Source organism: Gossypium raimondii, chromosome 5, assembly GCF_025698545.1.
Source record: "Gossypium raimondii isolate GPD5lz chromosome 5, ASM2569854v1, whole genome shotgun sequence".
Classification (NCBI taxonomy): Eukaryota; Viridiplantae; Streptophyta; class Magnoliopsida; order Malvales; family Malvaceae; genus Gossypium; species Gossypium raimondii.
In genome coordinates, this window is record NC_068569.1 from 5,244,625 (window position 1) to 5,265,341 (window position 20,717).

The 20,717-nt window shown below is 32.5% G+C and overlaps 3 protein-coding genes across 3 annotated transcripts; 2 read left to right on the forward strand and 1 right to left on the reverse strand.

Moving 5' to 3' along the window:
- The first annotated feature begins 1,003 nt into the window (after positions 1–1,003).
- On the forward strand, positions 1,004–2,518 carry LOC105766759 (extensin-2). The gene has a single exon (XM_012586334.2). It carries the CDS (start codon positions 1,068–1,070, stop codon positions 2,241–2,243), a length of 1,176 nt encoding a protein of 391 aa, XP_012441788.2. The 5' UTR covers positions 1,004–1,067; the 3' UTR covers positions 2,244–2,518.
- Positions 2,519–4,100: 1,582 nt separating this feature from the next.
- On the forward strand, positions 4,101–6,576 carry LOC105768764 (pentatricopeptide repeat-containing protein At1g71420). The gene has a single exon (XM_052631352.1). It carries the CDS (start codon positions 4,239–4,241, stop codon positions 6,471–6,473), a length of 2,235 nt encoding a protein of 744 aa, XP_052487312.1. The 5' UTR covers positions 4,101–4,238; the 3' UTR covers positions 6,474–6,576.
- Positions 6,577–6,997: 421 nt separating this feature from the next.
- Positions 6,998–11,726, reverse strand: LOC105768765 (aldehyde dehydrogenase family 3 member F1). The gene is made up of 10 exons (XM_012588922.2): positions 11,488–11,726; positions 11,352–11,420; positions 9,422–9,518; positions 9,072–9,278; positions 8,675–8,799; positions 8,451–8,555; positions 8,179–8,351; positions 7,930–8,020; positions 7,691–7,840; positions 6,998–7,607 (listed from the first exon to the last, which is right to left on the reverse strand). The coding sequence occupies exons 1-10, from the start codon at positions 11,677–11,679 to the stop codon at positions 7,347–7,349; spliced, it is 1,470 nt and encodes a 489-aa protein (XP_012444376.1). The 5' UTR covers positions 11,680–11,726; the 3' UTR covers positions 6,998–7,346.
- Between the last annotated feature and the right edge of the window lie 8,991 nt (positions 11,727–20,717).

Below are 20,717 nucleotides of genomic sequence, written 5' to 3' on the forward strand. Positions count from 1 at the left end.
ATTATTATTATTTTTGTATTTAGTCACTAAATTTTTCAAAATTTAATATTTTAGTCACGGTAAATATTTTAGTCATGCTAGATTTACGTAAAATTTTCTATTTAATGTTATACATCATCATTTAACAGAAAAAATGAACGAAAAATTAATTTACTCGTTTTAAATGTATAATAACTAATATATTTATTTTCTCAATAGAAAAAAAACAGAAATACAATTCGCCAAGAGCTTGTTATCTATTTTATTCTCTGGTACGCAAGATTATATATATCAGGTATACATTAAGTAGCAATATTTTAAGGTAGCAGCATATGGTTACCAATGTTTCTTTGCATCAAACGCATTTTCTCCATCAAAACTTTCAACCACCAAACCCAACTGGTTGATTGCATAAAAACTTTGATCATACGGAGTTTGAATTTTAGAGTAAAATAACATATCCAAAAATAACTTAAATAGAAAACAAAACAGAAATTCAATCCCCTCTAGCCTCTAAATGAATTATAAGATGAGAAATTTGCCATTAATTACACCTTAACTAAAATAAGGGGAAAGCATAAAAGAAGATCCGACAAGTAGCTTAGACTAATTCGTTGGTTAAAAGCATACAATACCTAAATCCTTCATCTTTGAAGCATTAAAAGCGAGCAGGTAAGATATGAAAGGGTCAAATAAATAAATTTTAGTTCTACTAATGATTTATATTTACCGGCGACAGCCTGCATGTTGAGTTTAAACCATATTATTATAGATGTACTGCAAAGTCATCATGTTGAGACCTCTTCTTTCGGCTTGAACGCGTTGGAGTTTTATTAATGACAGTAACCCATTTTTATATTTACATACTTCCAGGGAAACAGCCAATCGTGATGGCAATTTGGAGTTTTATTATATTAAGGTCAGATGCTAGTGTATTGGAAAAACATTTATATCCAGCTTGCTATCTTGCCTATATTAAATTCATCAATGAGTATATAAGGGGGCTTTCTCTTCTCCATGGATATATGCCTTTTAACAGTTGATTGAGTAATTAGCTTCCTAGCATTTAGAATTGTATTGCCAGGGAAATGGGGACTTCAGCACACCCACCGCCCCACTGGCCTCCACTCCTCTTTGCTTTCACATTTTGCCTTGTAGCAACAATTGCGGTTGCTTATCAACCTTACGAATATTCCTCTCCACCAAAGCACCCTGCCTACAAACATTATTCTCCTTACTATTACAATTCACCACCTCCTTACTACTACAAGTCTCCACCTCCACCATCTCCCTCACCACCTCCTCCTTACTATTACAAATCACCACCACCCCCTTCACCTAGTCCCCCACCACCATACTACTACAACTCACCACCTCCACCATCTCCTTCACCACCTCCTCCTTACTATTACAAGTCTCCACCCCCACCCTCACCTAGTCCCCCACCACCATACTACTACAAGTCACCACCTCCACCGTCTCCCTCACCACCTCCTCCTTACTATTACAAATCACCACCACCCCCTTCACCTAGTCCCCCACCACCATACTACTACAAGTCACCACCTCCACCGTCTCCCTCACCACCTCCTCCTTACTATTACAAATCACCACCACCCCCTTCACCTAGTCCCCCACCACCATACTACTACAACTCACCACCTCCACCATCTCCCTCACCACCTCCTCCTTACTACTACAAATCACCACCACCACCTTCACCTAGTCCTCCACCACCATACTACTACAAGTCACCACCTCCACCATCTCCCTCACCACCTCCTCCTTACTACTACAAATCACCACCCCCACCTTCACCTAGTCCTCCACCACCCTACTACTACAAGTCTCCACCTCCACCATCCCCTAGTCCCCCACCACCATACTACTACAAATCACCACCCCCACCATCTCCTAGCCCTCCACCACCATATTACTACAGGTCCCCACCTCCACCATCTCCTAGTCCACCATCACCGTACTACTACAAGTCACCACCACCCCCTTCACCTAGTCCCCCACCACCATACTACTACAAGTCACCGCCTCCACCATCTCCTAGTCCCCCACCACCATACTCTTACAAGTCACCACCACCACCATCTCCCTCACCACCACCTCCATACTACTACAAATCTCCTCCTCCACCGTCTCCATCACCCCCTCCTCCTTACTACTACAAATCACCACCACCTCCTTCTCCATCACCCCCGCCACCTTACTATTATAAGTCACCTCCTCCACCACCTCCTTATCACTACTAGTCACCTCTCCTTGAGTGAAATTTCCACCTCATTATTACCCTACATCACCACAGTTTCAAAGGGCCACTAAGCTAAGTTAATATTTAATCTCTTTACACGGGTTGAAGATTTGACAAGGAAGAAGAATAATTGTGGAATTTCTTTGATAAGCTTCTTGAACATGTTTTTCAGTATTCTTCATTTATATATGTAAATTGTGTTTGCTTTTTTTTTTTTTTTAAGCAAAAGGGTCCAGTACTTGTTAAGATCCTTGATGAGTTATTTAATACTAATGTGCCTTTGTACTATTTCGTACCACTTCATATTTTATTATTATTACTGCCAAAGATTAAACTTCCCTTTCTCCAAAATTATAAGAGAAATAAATGAAAGTTACTTAAACTCTATTATAAGTACTCAAAGCCTTGAGGCACTCAAGGTACTAAGTTATGCCAACACATAATTTTAAAACTTGTACATTTAACTCAGTTAAATAATGACAAAATATTTATAAAATAAATTATATTTTTATATAAAAAATAGAAAACATACGAGTTTTATAGTTTTTAAAATATACAATTTATCATTCAACCAAGTCTCATTTAATATTTATATTATCTTTTTTATAAATACATCATTACGTAATTTTATTTTTCAGCTACATCGTAAGTATATTACCAAAAAATCTTTTTAATTTCAATTATAACAATATATAATTTAAACAATTAACACAATGGTACCATACTAATAAAATGTTGAAATTAATGTGAATTTTGGAAACCAGATGAGCTTTGGGGTGTGCAAGAAGAGATGCTGGTAGCAAAAAGAACTTTTCATTTTCAGGTGATTCGTTTTTAATGTTATTAAATATAATTAGACAAATGATGATTGTTATTCTTCTGAGTGCATTTTATAATTATTTAACCTAGAGACTAGGTTAATAAATAGGTTGATCGTTGAGTAAATTTGGCTCCCCTTTCTACATGGGACACTCAGATGTTTTTGCTTCTTTTCTTTCTTTTTTTTCCCCTTCATTTGTAATTAAAATAATTTATTCTAATGGATCAATGATATTTTAGCAAAATATTTTAAAATAGTGTAGTTTAATATTTTCTAAAATATATATTTAAATTACTTGCTTAAAAAGTTTATAGTATCAATGAAGTTTTTCAAAAAATATTCTATTTTAAAATATAAATTTAATATTTTAATCAATATTAAAATTTAAGATTTGCAGCAAACTTTTGGAACTTTACTCCTTTTTACAAAAATATATATGGTTCTTTAAAAATATTGCAGAATTTATACATTTTTAAACAAATCTTATGTAAACACTCTTTAGTTACTGGAATATATTTTCTTTCAATCAAGTTATCTTTAAATTCCAACTTAGGCTTTCTCTTAACATTTGTTGGTAGTTAGTACAATATTATGATACAGGAAAGAAAGATTTTCAATTTTAGAGTTTACTAAATTATTAATAAACTTATGTTTTGATCATTTAACTATTTGAAAGTTTTCATTTAGTCATTGGGTTATTAAGTTTTTTCTAAAACAGTCCGGATAGTGAGCTTATCGATGAGTAAAAGAATATATCTTAGATCTAAGTTGATTTGACGGTTAATGTCAGTGATAAAAAAATTGTTTGAATTTTAATTTGCAACATTTAATATTGTTTCAAGAGAAATGGAATGAGAGCATTCGATTGGTGCAAATGATCTTTAACAGAAAAATTATACGGCAGCAATTTTAATAACCTAATATCTTAAATAAATTTTTTCAAATAATTCAGTAACAATTTTATAATTTTTTAAAAATAAATAATTAAAATATATATTTACTAAACAACCTTATTTTTAATTAGTTCAAAATTTATAGTGGAAGGGAATGAAATTCATCTGCTCCTCAAAATGCAAGAGGTGAGAGGAAGAAGTAAATTATTTGGGCGGCTAACATGAGTCATGGAGGGATCTAATCTAAGTGAATCTCTGCTAGGTTTTTACTCTGGTTTTATTTATGAGGTGCCCAACTACGCGCGCCTGCTTCGTCTCAATCCGAAGCTTCAGCTCATCCAATCTTCTCCCAGCACTTGCAGGCCATGAACCCAACGATCTTCTCAACGAGGTGCGCCTGCTGTCCTCACGCGGACAACTCCACCAAGCTCTCTCACTCTTTTACAATTCATCACCACAACTTCACTCTCTACAAACATATGCCACTCTCTTCCACGAATGCGCCCGCCATGGATATCTTCAACAAGGCCTTCGTTTGCATCATTTCATGCTTGCCCATTTCCCCAGCTGCACCTCTGACCTATTTGTTACTAACCATCTGATCAATATGTACTCTAAATGTGGCTATTTGCAATATGCTCACCAACTGTTCGACGCAATGCCTAAAAGGAATGTCGTTTCTTGGACAGCTCTTGTTTCAGGGTATGCACAATGTGGTCGGGGTGTGGAGAGTTTTCGTCTCTTTTCAGATATGTTAGCTGAGCGTGACTGTCGGCCGAATGACTTTGCATTTACTAGCGTCCTTAGTTCGTGTGATTACTTGTGTGGTAAGCAATTGCATGCACTGGTGTTGAAGATGGGATTAGGTGCTTCTGTTTACGTAACAAATTCTCTTATTACTATGTATAGCAAGGGTTATAAGGTAGAGGAGGCTTGGACATTGTTTAAGAGTCTGAGCTGTTGGAGTCAAGTTTCTTGGAATTCAATGATTGCTGGGTTTCAATTAGCAAAGCTTGGGATGCACGCTATTGGCGTTTTTGTCAAAATGCATCACGAGGGCATTGGCTTTAATCGTGCCACACTGCTCAGTGTCTTCTCTTCATTATGTGTAAGCAACGGTATTGATATAAATTTGGGTCTTAAATTTTGTTTTCAGGTATATTGCCTAAGTGTTAAAACTGGGTTCATTTCTGAAGTTGAAGTGGCAACCGCGTTTATGAAAGCTTATTCGGAGCTTGGAGGCGATGTTTCTGAATTTTATCATCTCTTCCTGGAGACAAGTTGTCAAGATATAATTTTTTGGACTAGCATGATAACTGCATTAGCAGAACCTGACCCAGCTAAAGCTTTCTTCCTTTATCGACAATTGCTGCAAGAGGGCTTGACACCAGACTTGTATACTTTTTCCATTGTACTAAAAGCTTGTGCAGGCTTTGTAACTGAGCAGCATGCCTTGGCAATTCATTCACAAGTGATTAAAGCTGGCTTTGAGGATGAAACGGTGCTAAGAAATGCCTTGATCCATGCTTACGCAAGATGTGGCTCCATTGCTTTGTCTAAGAAAGTGTTTGAAGAAATGGGATGTCGTGATTTGGTTTCCTGGAACTCAATGCTTAAGGCCTATGGTTTGCATGGAAAAGCTAAGGAAGCACTGCAACTCTTTCCACAAATGAACCTCAAACCTGATACCGCTACCTTTGTTGCTCTTCTTTCAGCTTGCAGCCATTCTGGGATGGTGGAAGAGGGGCTCAGAATCTTTGACTCCATGTTCAAGGATCACGGTATCATTCCACAGTTAGACCACTACGCTTGCATGGTAGATATTCTTGGACGAGCTGGACGCATCGTCGAGGCGGAGGAGCTTATACGTAGAATGCCTATGGAGCCTGACTCTGTAGTTTGGAGTGCACTACTTGGGTCATGTAGGAAGCATGGTGAAACCCAGTTGGCTAAAATTGCTGTATCCAAACTGAAACAGATGGAGCCTGAAAATTCATTAGGATATGTACAAATGTCAAATATATACTCATCAGGTGGCAGATTCAACGAAGCGGGAACAATTAGAAAAGAAATGGATGGATCAGGAGTTAGAAAAGAGCCCGGACTAAGTTGGATCGAGGTTGGAAATCAGGTGCATGAGTTTGCCTCGGGAGGCAGACATCATCCTCAAAGGGAAGCCATATGCACAAAGCTCCAAGGACTGATTGGACAGTTAAAGGAGATTGGATATGTACCGGAAATAAGCTTGGCCTTGCATGATATAGAGGAGGAGCACAAACAAGAGCAATTGTTCCACCATAGTGAGAAGATGGCTTTGGTTTTTGCAGTAATGAATGAAGGGAAGTTGCATGGTGGTGGGAATGTGATAAGAATAATGAAGAACATCCGAATTTGTATTGACTGCCATAACTTCATGAAGTTGGCATCAGGTTTCCTTCAAAAAGAGATCATTGTTAGGGATTCAAATCGTTTCCACCATTTTAAAGATAACATCTGTTCTTGTAATGATTATTGGTGACAAGCTAGCACTACTAAATTAATACACCTGGGCTAGCAAAGAATGAATTACTTCTGTATTTTTTTAATAAAAAAAAATCAAAATTTTGCAAATTCTTCTACAGTTTCACCAAGGCAATTTTTAATTTCATTCTGGTCATTGTGTTTTCTGTAGTTTCAATGCTCCTTTTTTTTTCAAACGTGTAAAATTTTAATTTATATTTTTAACAAAAAGTATTCTAATAACAAACACTCAAAAGCAGTACTTTTTTTTTTTTGGTTATGTTTCTCCCATTTAATCATCTTTATGATCTACTTCGTGGCCTTAAAGCATGACTCAGAGAAGGATTGTCATATTCATCTTCCTTGCCCCTCAAATGACGGGAATACATGGAAGCTGTTGAGCATTCACTTTGATGATAGCAATGAACCAGCAACGAGTACCAGTGAAGTAGTGCTATGAGTATACATAGATTTATTTTTATGGTTTCTTTTTTCGGGGGAGGGGGGGGGGGGAGAGACAGTAAATTGGAAATACAAATGAGATAAAAGTTAAACGGCAAACTCCCCTTAATTTGCCAATAATTTATTAATTCACTAATCCACGTGTCAAAAAAACAGTGATGAGGCACATAAAGGGCCATAGCAGAGGAATTTTATTCCCTATTTTCCAAATCCTGGTAAATTATGGAGCAGGCATTAACAATATCTTGATCATCTGACACTCCACGATATACACATTTTATGCTGAAATAACTGCATTTCACATTACACAACGAGAATGGAAGAGAAATGCAGGGGATTGATGGATGGCTACAAATCGTTACCAACATTTTAAGGTTGCTTATAATATAGCCATGCATGGATAAAGAGGTACATGTATATATCTGAAGTACTAGTTGACGTGAAAAGTCTTTCTAGACCTCTTCAACCCCAAAATGACAAGCAGCAATCCAAAATAATCGTAATTGTAAGTATTCTCAAGGAGTTCCAGTTTGTAATTGTTCCATGGAGGGAACCTATACCAAAAATCAGTGAGTAAGCTTCTTCTGGTCACTGCCTTGTAGTGTGTAAATGTGTCAAAGGAGAATTTCCCATGGTATTTTCCTATCCCACTTTCACCAATGCCCCCAAATGGAAGGGTGTCAGCTGCGAACTACATTTCATTCAAGTCACCATTGTTATTATTTAATGCTTGGTTTGATAACTTGAAACTTACTGTAAATGGCTACTAAATACCTGAATGATTGCATCATTAAAAACCACACTTCCAGATGATGTTTCAGATACCAATCTCTCCTTCAACACCTCATTTTTGGTGAAAGCATATAGTGCTAATGGTTTAGGCCTTGAATTGATAAAATCAATACTGTCTTCAATCTTATCCAACTGCCCAGAAAAAAGCCCTGATTTTTCAAGACAAGAACAAGGGACCGCTCCCTGCAAACGTGTTTTAAGAGTACATCAAAGTTTCTTACCGTGATTATTGGAAGCAATGGACCAAAGATCTCTTCTGTCATCATTGCTGATTCTAGTGGGGGATCCACTAATATTGTTGGCTCAATGAACCTGCATGGATTTCATATTAACACGGTCAGAAGCGAAAGAAACATGGGATTATCCATCATTCATGCTCATGCCCGTAGTGAAAGAACCATGAACTTGTATCTTAAACCAGATATATCAATAATTCAAGCTTTAGAAAAGAGAGTGAGCGAGTGAGTTACAAGCTGCCTTCATCCATTGAACCGCCATAGACAATACAGTCTTTAACCTTTTGATCAGTTAAAAGGTCTTTCAGTCTCAAGAAATGATGTTTGTTAATTATCCTCGAAATACTCTGTGATTCTCTAGGGTTATCTCCATACATTTTCTTGATCATGGCCTTCATCAGTTCCACCTGCAAAGACGGTTAATCTGTATGTTATTACTATTTACCATATAAGAGGTAAAAAGCATAGTATACATGATGAAAAAGAGAGATTCAAGTTGGACATACCACGGTAGATGAAAATGGCTTTTCCACTAATAGATAGTCAATTGATATACATGCTTGACCCGCACAAGATCCATATTTTGCCCCAATGATTCGATTTATAGCCACCTTGATGGAACAATACACATCTTAAATGAGCAAACTTGGAGATATATATATATATATATATATTGTCAAAAGTTGCAACTATCAAGCAATTAAAAGTCCGAAGTAATTTTAGTAACAACCTCCTTGTCCCAAGACCAGGAAAGGGAATCAAGAATAGCAGGGCATTTCCCACCCAGCTCTAGAGTAACTGGCGTTAGATTCTTTGCTGCTTCTGACATTATTATCCGTCCCACTTTTGTACTTCCTACCATTAGTTTTACACTTTTAATATTCCAAAACAAAATAATAAGCTAAACTAAGGTAGAAGAATAACATTGTTTAATGGAAGTTCATAAACAAGATTCCCAGTTTTAAATTACATTTTCTATTAACATTTTGTTATCAAACTCGTTCCTATTGTACCTGCAGTGTAGTGCCCCTTTTCTTTTGCTACCATTAATGTTGTTAACGAAAATTGAAATGGATCCTTAACAAATAATTATCCAAGTGAAGCGACTGATATACATTGATATATACCTGTGAAGAAAATCTTGTCCCATTTGTGGTGAAGCAGTTGTTGACCAACAGCAGGGCCACCCTCAATGACCTTGATAGCTTGAGTATCAAGGTAATTGGGGAGCGTATTAGCAAGAAGAGAAGAACTTGCAGCGGCCAACTCTGATGGTTTTATAACCACAGCATTTCCTGCAGCTATGGCTCCTATCAAAGGCTCCAAGGATAATCCTATTTTACATTACAATTTGGAGATTGTTAGGCTCTTCCAGAGTCCCATAACGAGTATATAATATAATAACACAGAAATCTCATTTGGGTTTGAGCTTTTCAATATTCATGTGAAAAAGGAAATTATGAAAAGATATACTAACCCATGGGAAAGTTCCAAGAAGAGATAACGAGGATAAGGCCAAGAGGCTCAGGAACCAATTCAGCATATGAAAGCAGTGCAATTGAAGGAAGTTTAGCCTGTGATTGCCACAACAGTATAAATTCAAAGTTAAAAAAAATCTACTTGTCAACTTGGTTAGTCATGGAAGCAGCATTTAAATAATGTTTCAGAATCCAACTTCTACTTTCTAAATAAAAACAACAACAATTGCATTCTTGCAGACTTGCAGTTGTTGCTATAATAGGTTCTATTTTATTGTTCATTTACTGTTGACGTACAGCTACTTTCAGTGTGTTGGCACTTGGTGTACATTTCACCTACAGAGAGCAGTACACTGCTCAGGACAGCTTACACAACATGCAACTATCAAACACTGACACAATTTGACTAATTCCGCATGTTTTTTTTTTAATAATTAAGTAAAATGTTTTGATAACGTTAATTTTAAATGTGGCAATTAACTTGAAAATATTTAAAGCCATAATAACTTCTCGAAGAGTTAGCTTTTCATTAGACCAAAAACAAGAATATTTTGGCATCATTCCCATGGGTTTTGATTCCATAAGTGAAGCAGTGAAAATATATAATTTTCGTTTGCTGTTCTTTTTTTTTAAATTTACTTCTTTAAATATATTTATTTTAAAAATTCTTGTATTTTTTTTCTCAAAAAATTGCCAATTATACTAAGAAAAGGAAAACAAAACTAGTAACACTTGTTGCTCTTAAAAGAACTACAGCATAATATAATTAATAATAATAATAATAATAATAGTCATGGAGAGAGTGTACCAAATTCTAGTTATTATGAAACTCTCTAAAAATTTGTGTCATCTGAAAATTGAATTATGATAAAAAGAAATTAAGTTTAATTCTTTTAATAATTTTAAAACTCAATATGTACAAAAAAATGTAATTTTAAAACTAAATATGTACAAAAATTCATTTATGTGTACTTTATAAAATGTTTTTTTACTTTAATAAATCAATCATTTTGACTTTTATAAAATCTACAAAATTTATGGGTAAACAATCAAAATAGTCACTTTTGTTTACCTCGGGTTATATTTTAGTCACTTATGTTTAAAATGTTATATTTTAGTCACGTTAATGTGTTGTAACATTTTAGTCACTGAACCGTTAATTGTGTGTAACAGTAAGTTGATTTGACACGTTAAATCATCATTTCAAATAAAAATTTTAGGTTTTAATTATACAATTAGTCCCCATATTTTATCGTTTTGAGCAATTTAATTTTTTCTTTATTTTTCTTTCTCTTCTGCTTCTTCCTCTGTTTTCCTCTCTTCTCCATCTATTTTAATGTAGTTTTATATGATTTTCATTTGTTAAAACTAAAGGAGAAGAAGAAAATAAAAAAAATAAAAAAATAAAATTGTTCAAAAAAATAAAAGTATAGGGAGTAATTTTAACAAATGGAAAACATAGAAAAACTAAATTAAAAGAGACAGAGAAGGAAGAAAAACAAAGGGAGAAGCAGAAGAGAATGGAAAATAAAGAAAAAAAATTAAAATGCTCAAAACGAAGAAATATTGAGACCACTTGTATAATTTAACTTAAAATTTTTGTTTGAAATGATGATTTTAACGTGGCTCATCAGCTTACCATTACACCATTAACGGACCAATGACTAAAATGTTACAACACGTTAACGTAACATTTCAAACATAAATAACTAAAATGCACTATGAGGTAAACAAAAGTGATTATTTTAATAGTTTACCCAAAATTTATTTACGTATAAAATCAATAAAACTATATTTTGGTACTCATGTAAGAATTAATGTGTCAAATAATTACTTGGGAAAAGAAAAGAGTTTTTTGTTTTATCCATACTTAATGCAAGAAATAATAAAATCATGGGTAAAGTTAATATAATTAAGGATGATGATTACCTCTTTGCTTGCCATCCATGTTTTCAAATCCTTCAATGCAAGATTCAGTGATTTCTTTATAAGTCCTACCTGCAAAAATAATACTTCAACATTCTACCTACCCTACATCTAAGAAGAAAAAAGAAATTCGCCATACCTCATCACGAAATGCTTCAACATAATTCTTCCCTAAATCCAGGTTTAAAGCCCTGAAAATTTCCACCTCTTTTTCCTCAAGAAAAGATAGCAAGCCTTTGAGCTGAGCCCTCCTCCATGTTACATGTTTGGTGTTTCCCTTCCTATAACACTCCCTCATATCCATAATCTCCTTCCCCAAATCTTTCTCCATGCTTTTTATCTTACGCTGCCTGCATACTTCATTTCTACTGACAACCTATAACTATATATACATGTGTTTGTATGCAGCTCTGGGCGTTGTGGCCTTGCCCATTTGAGTGGGGACTTTCTTAAAAAGCCAGCTGGCGTCTCTCGGTCATTTTAGCCTACTTAATTGTCTCACCCGCTCACCATAATGATGTGGGCTTGCATTCGGTATCCATTACTTCCCAACTCTCCTTCAACCATTTCAGTTTAAATTTTAATTTATTCTCTTTTTTTTTTTAATATAGATTTTTAAATCACAGATTGGACTGAACGTCAGTTCAAATACGGTTTGGTTGAAACTCTAACCATAAAAATCCCAAGCTACATTATTAATATATTTTGATCAAAATATTTTCTTTTTCAATTTGTAGGTTTTTTAAGAGTGAAGACTTAGGAGTTAATGCTGTTCACTTTCTATTTTCCTTCTCCTTTAAATGAGGTACAGCCCTTTCAATTTCATTCTTTTAAATGCTGCTGGTATGGGTTGGATTAATTGTTTATTTCTTAATTTGAAATTTAATTTTTTTACTTTTATTTTCTTTCTAACTTACCAAAAAGAAAGAAAGAAAAAAGAAAAACAAAAATGTGACCTTCAGTCCTATAATGAACTTGTATAAATTTATTACCAGAGACTAGAACCTTTGATCTTTCTTTCTTCTTTTGTTTTTAACAATAATAATGCACTTGAGAATTCTATATAAAACAAAACCTAGTCTATGATCAATTCTTTTTCACTCGTTCTCCAACCTACTCTTTTAGCTTTTAGAGGTTCGTTAAATAGGTCTAATTATGTATGATAACAAAGAAATTCTCCTACTTAATCCACTTTGTGTTTTCTTTCTATGGGAAGGACAGTTGTCAAATCACCCTGGTTGCTTCCATGAATTTTTATCGGCTTACAAAAAAAGAGAAGGGCAAAATATAAAATAGGTACCTGAACTTATCCACTTCTCCCAAATTGGTATCCGATTTTTTTTGTAAACTAAATTGATACTTTTTTATAACACCGTTAAATTTAAGACATGTGACAGGATAGGATTGTAACACGTGACATTAATGGCATCATGATGATGACATAATTTAAAAAATATATTAAAAATCAAAGAAAAGAACAAGGAAAGAAGGTTGACCACCGGTGGCCCTCCATCATCAATCATCATTTTCTCCCTCCCTCAACCGAAACTAATCCTCCAATAACCAACCATCTCGGCACCACCATAGTAACACCCTCCATCACCTCACCACTAGGGCACCTCTACTCGACATTCAAAATTTATGAAGAGTACAGAAACTTATGCTATATTAAAAGAAAATATGTATTCCTATAATTTTAGAACGTTGTTGTGAAGATCATTAAGATATTGGAGATCTGGAATCATGTTTGAAGAATTGGGGAGCAAACTGCAATTAGGTTGTTATAAATGAAATACTGAATTAACATTATAAACAGAAGCAACGCAAAATAAATAAAATCATAACAGTGGAGCGACCTATAAAAGTTATGGAAGGACTATTCTGACAGGAGAAGATAATATATATTGAAAAAGACTCTCATTATTGGATTCATGTTTATACAAATAAAATATTTTAATTTTTATTTACAACATGCATGACAACCACTCAAATGTCAGTAAATATATATTAAAAAAGTACAGCTACAATGTTTTGCAGCAGAGCAAGAATAGCAGACGATTAGAGGACATTGAGCCTTTGGTGTCCTCATCTGCTGATCCAATGTTTCAACTGTAGGAGTAAATGCTGATTTTTTTTTTGTCTTTACATAAAAGTTAGGGTGGGTCCTCAATCGAAACGAAATCGGTTCATTGGACTACGTTGTACGGTCCAACAATAGTACAACGTGTGACAAATAAGTCACCTCAATAATATTACGTAAATATTAAGTAGGATACTTGAAATTTTCAAAAAATCATAAAATTAAAATTAAAATTGTAAAAGCTATATAAAAGCTGTTTTTTTAATTCCAAAAAGATAAGATATTATTTTGAATTTCTAAAATTTCTTTATAATTTCTAAAATATGTAAAATTGAAATATATATAATATAATATAAACGTTAATTTTATTTTTTGGAAAATTTTATAAATTTTCATGTTATATTTAAAATATAAAAAGTATAAAATTCAAAAATAATCTGCATTCTTTACCATTTATATTTTTTTCTAAAAACAATCATTTTTGAACTTTCTAAAATTTTATAATTTTATATATTACTTTTATAATTTAAAATTTATTAAAATTACATAAAACTAAAATAAATATCATAATATTAAAATTCTAATAAAATAAAATAAAAGTATATAGAATTAAAATTTGAAAAATATTTATAATATATAAAATTATATAATCCCAAAAACAAATTATAAGTATTATTTTGACCTTTCTAAAAGGTTTTATAATTTTAATTTATTTTAATTTTCCTAAAAAATATTTTTGAATTATTTTATATTTTGAAATTTCAATTTGGTTTTACTTCTTAAAAATCATTTCATTTAATAATGATGTCATAGTGTTAAAGTGGTATTTTGTATTTTTATTAGACACTATTTTGCCACCCAAAGTAAAGCAAGGGTTTTTTACAAAAATATTATAAAAAAATAAAAATTTACCAAAATATAATCCCTTTTTTATTTATTAAAATATTATAAATTTTTTTATTTACTAAAATATACCAAAAAAACAGAAAAAAAACAAAAAAAAAACTGACACAGCCTGATCAGGCCAATGCTATTGGCGGCACCAAAGGTGGCAAAGGACTAAAATGTGATCACTTGTAGTTTCAAGGACCTGACATGCAAATTTACCATTTTGAATTTTGAAAGTTAATTGCTGCTATTGTGCGCACTAAAATTGAAATGTGGCTAATTGCCTTCTAAGCCCTCCTTATTTATTATTTACTTTTTATTCCCTTCAACTCACTTTTTATTTAATAAACAAGCCCTTAACCTATTTTTGTAGTTAAATAAGCTCTTAATCTATGATTTTTACTCATAAAAGCCATTTATTTTATTATTAAAGTAAATATATTTTACCTAAAGTAAAGCTATTTAAAAAGTATAAACTAATTAGCATTTTATGTATTATTTTAGTAATTTGATGAGAATAGTTTATTTAAAATTTTAACTATTCTCATCAAATTACGAAAATAATACATAAAATGTGAATTAAAAATTTATAATTATACTTTATTTTTTCTATTTGGGTTACACATTTATAAGTGATCAGTTTTATTATTACTTCTGGTTTTTCAATAAGGCATGCCTGGTATTTCTATTAATTTAAAATATAGTTATTAAATGAGAATAGTTTATTAAATTAAAATAGAGTTATTACTTAATTAGAATTCTAAGTATCTTAATTATCACTTAACTATAAGTATCTTAAAATCGTCTCAATCGGACAACCGAGCCAAAAGTTATGGCCTTTCAAAGTTTTCCAAGCTAAAAATGAGAAACTGTCCACGTCAACAAATCGCGTCCTAGAGGGCGCGATTTGTGTCCATGTAAACAAATCGCGCTGACGTAGACGAGATTTCCTGGCGCGTACCCTGACATCGCGCTGGCGTGGACGCGATTTCGCGGAAAATGGACCATTCCGGTAAATAATTAAATAATTGGCCCATTTCGGTAATTTTTTAAAAAAAAGAACTTTTTTTGGTCATTTGCCCGTGTAATTAAATATTTATAGAACTTTGTTTATTAAAAAAATGCTCTAATAACAAAAGTAATATTATAAATTGTTAACTGAGTTTTAGTTCAATTGATATTAATATTATTGGACATAGGTTTGAGCATGTTAAATCGTGTTTATCTTTTTATTTAAGAGTTGGTGAGATGAGTTATGTCTAATTGTGGACATTGTCTCGAAAAATAATTATTATCGCTTATTTTTTAATAAAATTTATAACATTTATTTAAGACGAAGCATTTAAAATAAAAATAAAAATACAAAACTTATTTTTGTTTCGAGCTAATTAGATGCAGACTTTAAATCGAATTCATTGACCAACTTATTTAAAAATATTTAATAATTTTAAAAGAAAAACAAGCACACATCTTAAATCAACCCATGTGAAGTGTGATTCAACCTATATAGTTATATCACTTACAATTAATATAAATATTATTTTTTTAACTTTTCTCCTAGCTGGGCAGATATGGACTCCAAATTAACTTGCCAGAAATTGTTAGTCAGTTATACTTTAGTTAAAAAATTTAAGTAAATGATTTTGAAATATGTAAATAATTTTTATATCCTAAGAAAATAAAGTTAGAGTTGAAAGCAAATTATTTAGGTAAATATAAGATAATTTGAGATATTAACAAAAAAAACACAAAAGTTTAATACATTAAAGAAACCCTCAAACTACTTAAACAAATCATTATTATGTCACTAGTTCCTACCCATTTATGTCACTGTTTTCTTTTTCTTCTTCTTCTTCTTTTTTTAGTTTTTTTTTTATGGATTTACAATATAATAATTTTACAATAATGTAAATGTAAAATTCATAATCGAACCCACAAAAATATAGGATTATTTTGTAGAGAGATAATAAAATTTAAAAATTTTACAAATATAATTAACAAACTCACAAGTTTCAACCTTAAATGTAGCATAATACAAGCTGGAATTATTTTTGGACTTAAATAAAATTTCTGAGCTGTTTTTTTTTAATGAAAAATCAATATAAGAAAACTACTTAGAAAAACATCCAAGCCTTTTTGGAGGCATTTTAAAAAATTTAGTACCACCATTATTATCAACAGAAATTTTAACTAGACTATCAGCCTCTTTGTTATGGTCTCTGAAGACATGTTGAATCAACCAGTACTCCAATTTAGCTAATAGTAAGTTGATTCTTCTAACCAAAGCAGAATTCGACACCTTTGGAGCACTCCTCTGAATAGCTTGTACCACCTCTTGATTGTCTAATAAGATAAACACTTTGTCAAAGCCCTTATCCATAAAAATCATCAAGCCTTCCAAATTTCCCCACAATCCAGCATTTAAAATTGAACAAATGCCTGCAAACTGGTTAAACCCAAGAATCCATCTACTGTATGTGTCACGAAGAATTCCCCTAATCGTACCTAAATCGGAATCCTCTTTTACTGCCCCATCAAAATTTAGTTGAATCAAATTCCCAAACATAGGTAGAACTGGTATTGGAACTTGCCAGTTGGAAACATTTACCTTAAGTGAAGAGGTATATTGTTTATGTAACACCTAACCCGAATCCGTTGCCAAAACAGGGTTACAAAGCATTACCAAAGTTTACAAATTAAACAGATCGAAAATGTAAACATTTCATATCATATAGTGTTCATATCAATAATCAATCAAAATCATACATATTGTCCCTTATACGAGCCCTTAGGGCCCAAAATACGAGCTAGAAATAAGTCGGGACTAGATCAGATACTCAAAGAATTTTTCGAAAAATATTAAATTTTTCAAAGCTGTAGGGGACATATGGCTGTGTGACTTACACGGCCAAGAGACACACCCGTGTCTTAGACTGTGTGGACATTCAAATTAGGGACACACGGCCATGTACCAGCCCGTGCCCGTGCCTGTGTGAGTATACTGACTTGGGTCACACGGCCAAGCCATATGCCCGTGTGCTAGGTCCTGTGAGCATATTGACTTGCGCAAATTAAAAGATACAGGGGACACATGGCCGTGTGTGACACACGGCTGAGACACACACCCATGTCTCTGCCCATGTGGACAAAAATAGGTCATTTCCCAAGCCACATTTCTCAGCCAAGTTGACATCAACCTAACTCAATATTTTTGCACATCAACAAGCCATAACAAGGCATTCAAATCAAGCTAAAATCAAGTCTTAAGCATGTATTATCACAACATACAACCAATATGCCCTTAGGCACTTCAATTGACAACTTAAAAACATGTCAACCAAATATCCAAATTTACCTAGAAAACCAAATACATATATGCATATCCAAACCACATTTTATTTTCTTTCATTCTACCATATCAAACACATATAAAATATGGTAAGGCCATATTGGATAGTGTGAAATAGCTCCAACTAGCTTCCAACCAGAACGAGCTTCCGAATTACTATAAAATATGGAAAATAACACAGAGTAAGCATTTAAGCTTAGTAAGTTTGTATAACATGAAATTTAACTTACCATATATCCTAAACATAGTTTATCTCAACCAATTTGGCCAAAAGCCTAAACACATGATTATCAACATATTAGCCATGAAAATCACATATAAAATCCAACACACATGGTTGAATTCATCAAATAACCACATCTCATGTTTTTCATATAAATACCAATAATAGTTCATATCAAACTCATATAATCTCGTAACAGAATTGTGCCCGTTGAACCATTTAGAATATCGTTGGATACACAGTAGTACACATGAGGTGTATTGAACTGTAATCCATCAATTCATATACATGTATGCTCATACGAGCTGTAAACAATAAGCTCTTCCGAGTTGAATAACGGGAAGCTCATGCGAGCTAAATAATGGGAACCTCATGCGAGCTAAGTATTGGGAAGCTCATAAGAGCTGAAATCAGTGACCCTAATGACATGTCATTTGCATCCTACGGATTCCTAAGGTTCAAACGGGGCTCCAAAATTATCGAATATACAACCGGCATTTATTCATGGCAATTATACAATTCACAAACAAAATTTCAATTTAACACGTATAAATATACAATTTAGTTACACGAACTTACCTCGACGAATTTACGTAGATACGAAGGTAACTAATTCGATATTTTTCATTTGCCTCGATCTAACTTCGTACTAGGTCTAACCGGATCTATATGAATGAATTTAACTCAATTCAATATAATTCATATTCAATTTAGTCCAACACACTTTTTTGCAAAATTATTATTTTCCCCTATACTTTTAATTTATTACAATTTAGTCCCTAGGCTTAGAAAATGAAATTCATGCAATTTAATCCTTACTCAAAGCCTAGTTAATTTTTATACATATTAATAGTAGCCACATAATTCATAATTTCACAATTCTACCATAAATTTATCATCTTTTCACTTTAATCCCTAATTGATAATTTCATCAAAATTCTCTTTACAAAAGTTGTTTATCTAACAACAACCTTTCATTTTCTATAATAAAAATTTGAAATTCAAGTATACTCATCCATGGAAAAACCCTAATACTTTAACGATTTACAAATTAATCCCTGAGCTAGCTAGATTAAGCTACTACAACCTCGAAAACATAGAAATCATCAAAAACGGGACAAAGATTCATACCTAAGTGAGCAAAATAAGCTTGCTAATATTTCAAGCTTCCATGGCTAGTTTTTTCTTTTATTTTTGATGGAAGATGATAATAGTTTATTTTATTTTATTTTATTTTATATCACTTTAATCACTAATTTTTAAAATTACCCTTAATATTTCATTGAATTTCCAATGATGACTATTCATACTTATCCACTAAGCATTTTAATGGGGTAATTACTATATAAAGACCTTCAATTTAAAATTCTATAACTATTTAATACTTTTAGCTATTAGAACTCAACCTTTGCACTTAATGCAATTTAAACATTTTCATCAAATTAGGTATGTAAACAGTAAAATTTCTTAACGAAATTTTTATATGGTATTTCTATCATACTGCAGACCATATAATAATAAAATATTTTTTTCTGACTTCGGATTTATGGTCCCGAAACCACAGTTTCGATTTAACTGAAAACAGGTTGTTACAGTTTAGCCTAATTGTAAGAAACTTTAATCGAATCTTTAATATTCCATGTAATTCCTTGGAAAAAAATAAGTTCCGGTTCTTCCAAATACACCAAGCTACCATTCTAAAGAAACAATACCAATCTACTCCATCCAGTTGCAAAATATATCATGCACACATATCACTTTTACACTTTCGCATAATGCTTTTACATACTTTACAATTTAATCCTTGTAACAATAATCCATATACTTATATCTTCACTATCTTTAATACATGTAATATATTTCTAAATTCAATCTTCATCCATAACTCACTAATAATCCTTATCCATATCTTGGAATTTAGTCATTAGCACAATATTTCGTAGCTATATATTTTACTTTTAATATCACTTATAATTTAATTCAATACTTATTAATATTCCAAAATTTACTACAACATCAATTTTTCACATTTTAAGTGTTATACACTTAACTTTTCTATTTCTAATATAAATTTTTCCAAATTTATGATTTAACCCTTAATTTCGAACTTAGGAAATAATTGTAGTTTGGGTTACAAAATTTACATATTATTTTAATTTCCATTATATGATTTATTATCAATATTTCCTTGTAAACTTTTATAACTTTCCAATTTAGTAACTTTTTTAAAAAGTCTATTCATTATTAAACAAATTTTCTTTCACAACTCACTTAATTCACATAATTAATTCCACTATCTCATTTTCCACATCAAATTTCTATGTATTTCACTTGTATTATTTCTACCACATGTATTTCTCAAGTCTTTCAATTTAGTCCTTGTTTCCATAAAATTTCACATTTTCCCATGATTTCTGTAACACCCATAACCCGAATCCGTCACCGAAACAGGGTTACGGAGCATTACTGGAGTTTACAATTTAAATACGGTCATTTTTCAACTTTTCAAAATTTTTCTTAGAAGTAGGGGACACATGCCCGTCTCTCTGCTCGTGTGAATGGAAATAGGCCATTATTAAACAAAATACTTATACATGCCACTATATCCAAAATCCAATCATTCGAACATACCGATATAACCAATGGATAGTGTGATATATCTCCGACAAGCTTCCAACCCAATCGAGCTTCCGATAATCTGTAGGGTAAATAAAAACAAATACGCAAGCAATGAATACTTAGTAAGCTCGTGTAGTCTTTAATCATACTAGTTCATTTAAAATATATAAAATCTATACATATCAAGGGTAATCCAATATTGATATCACA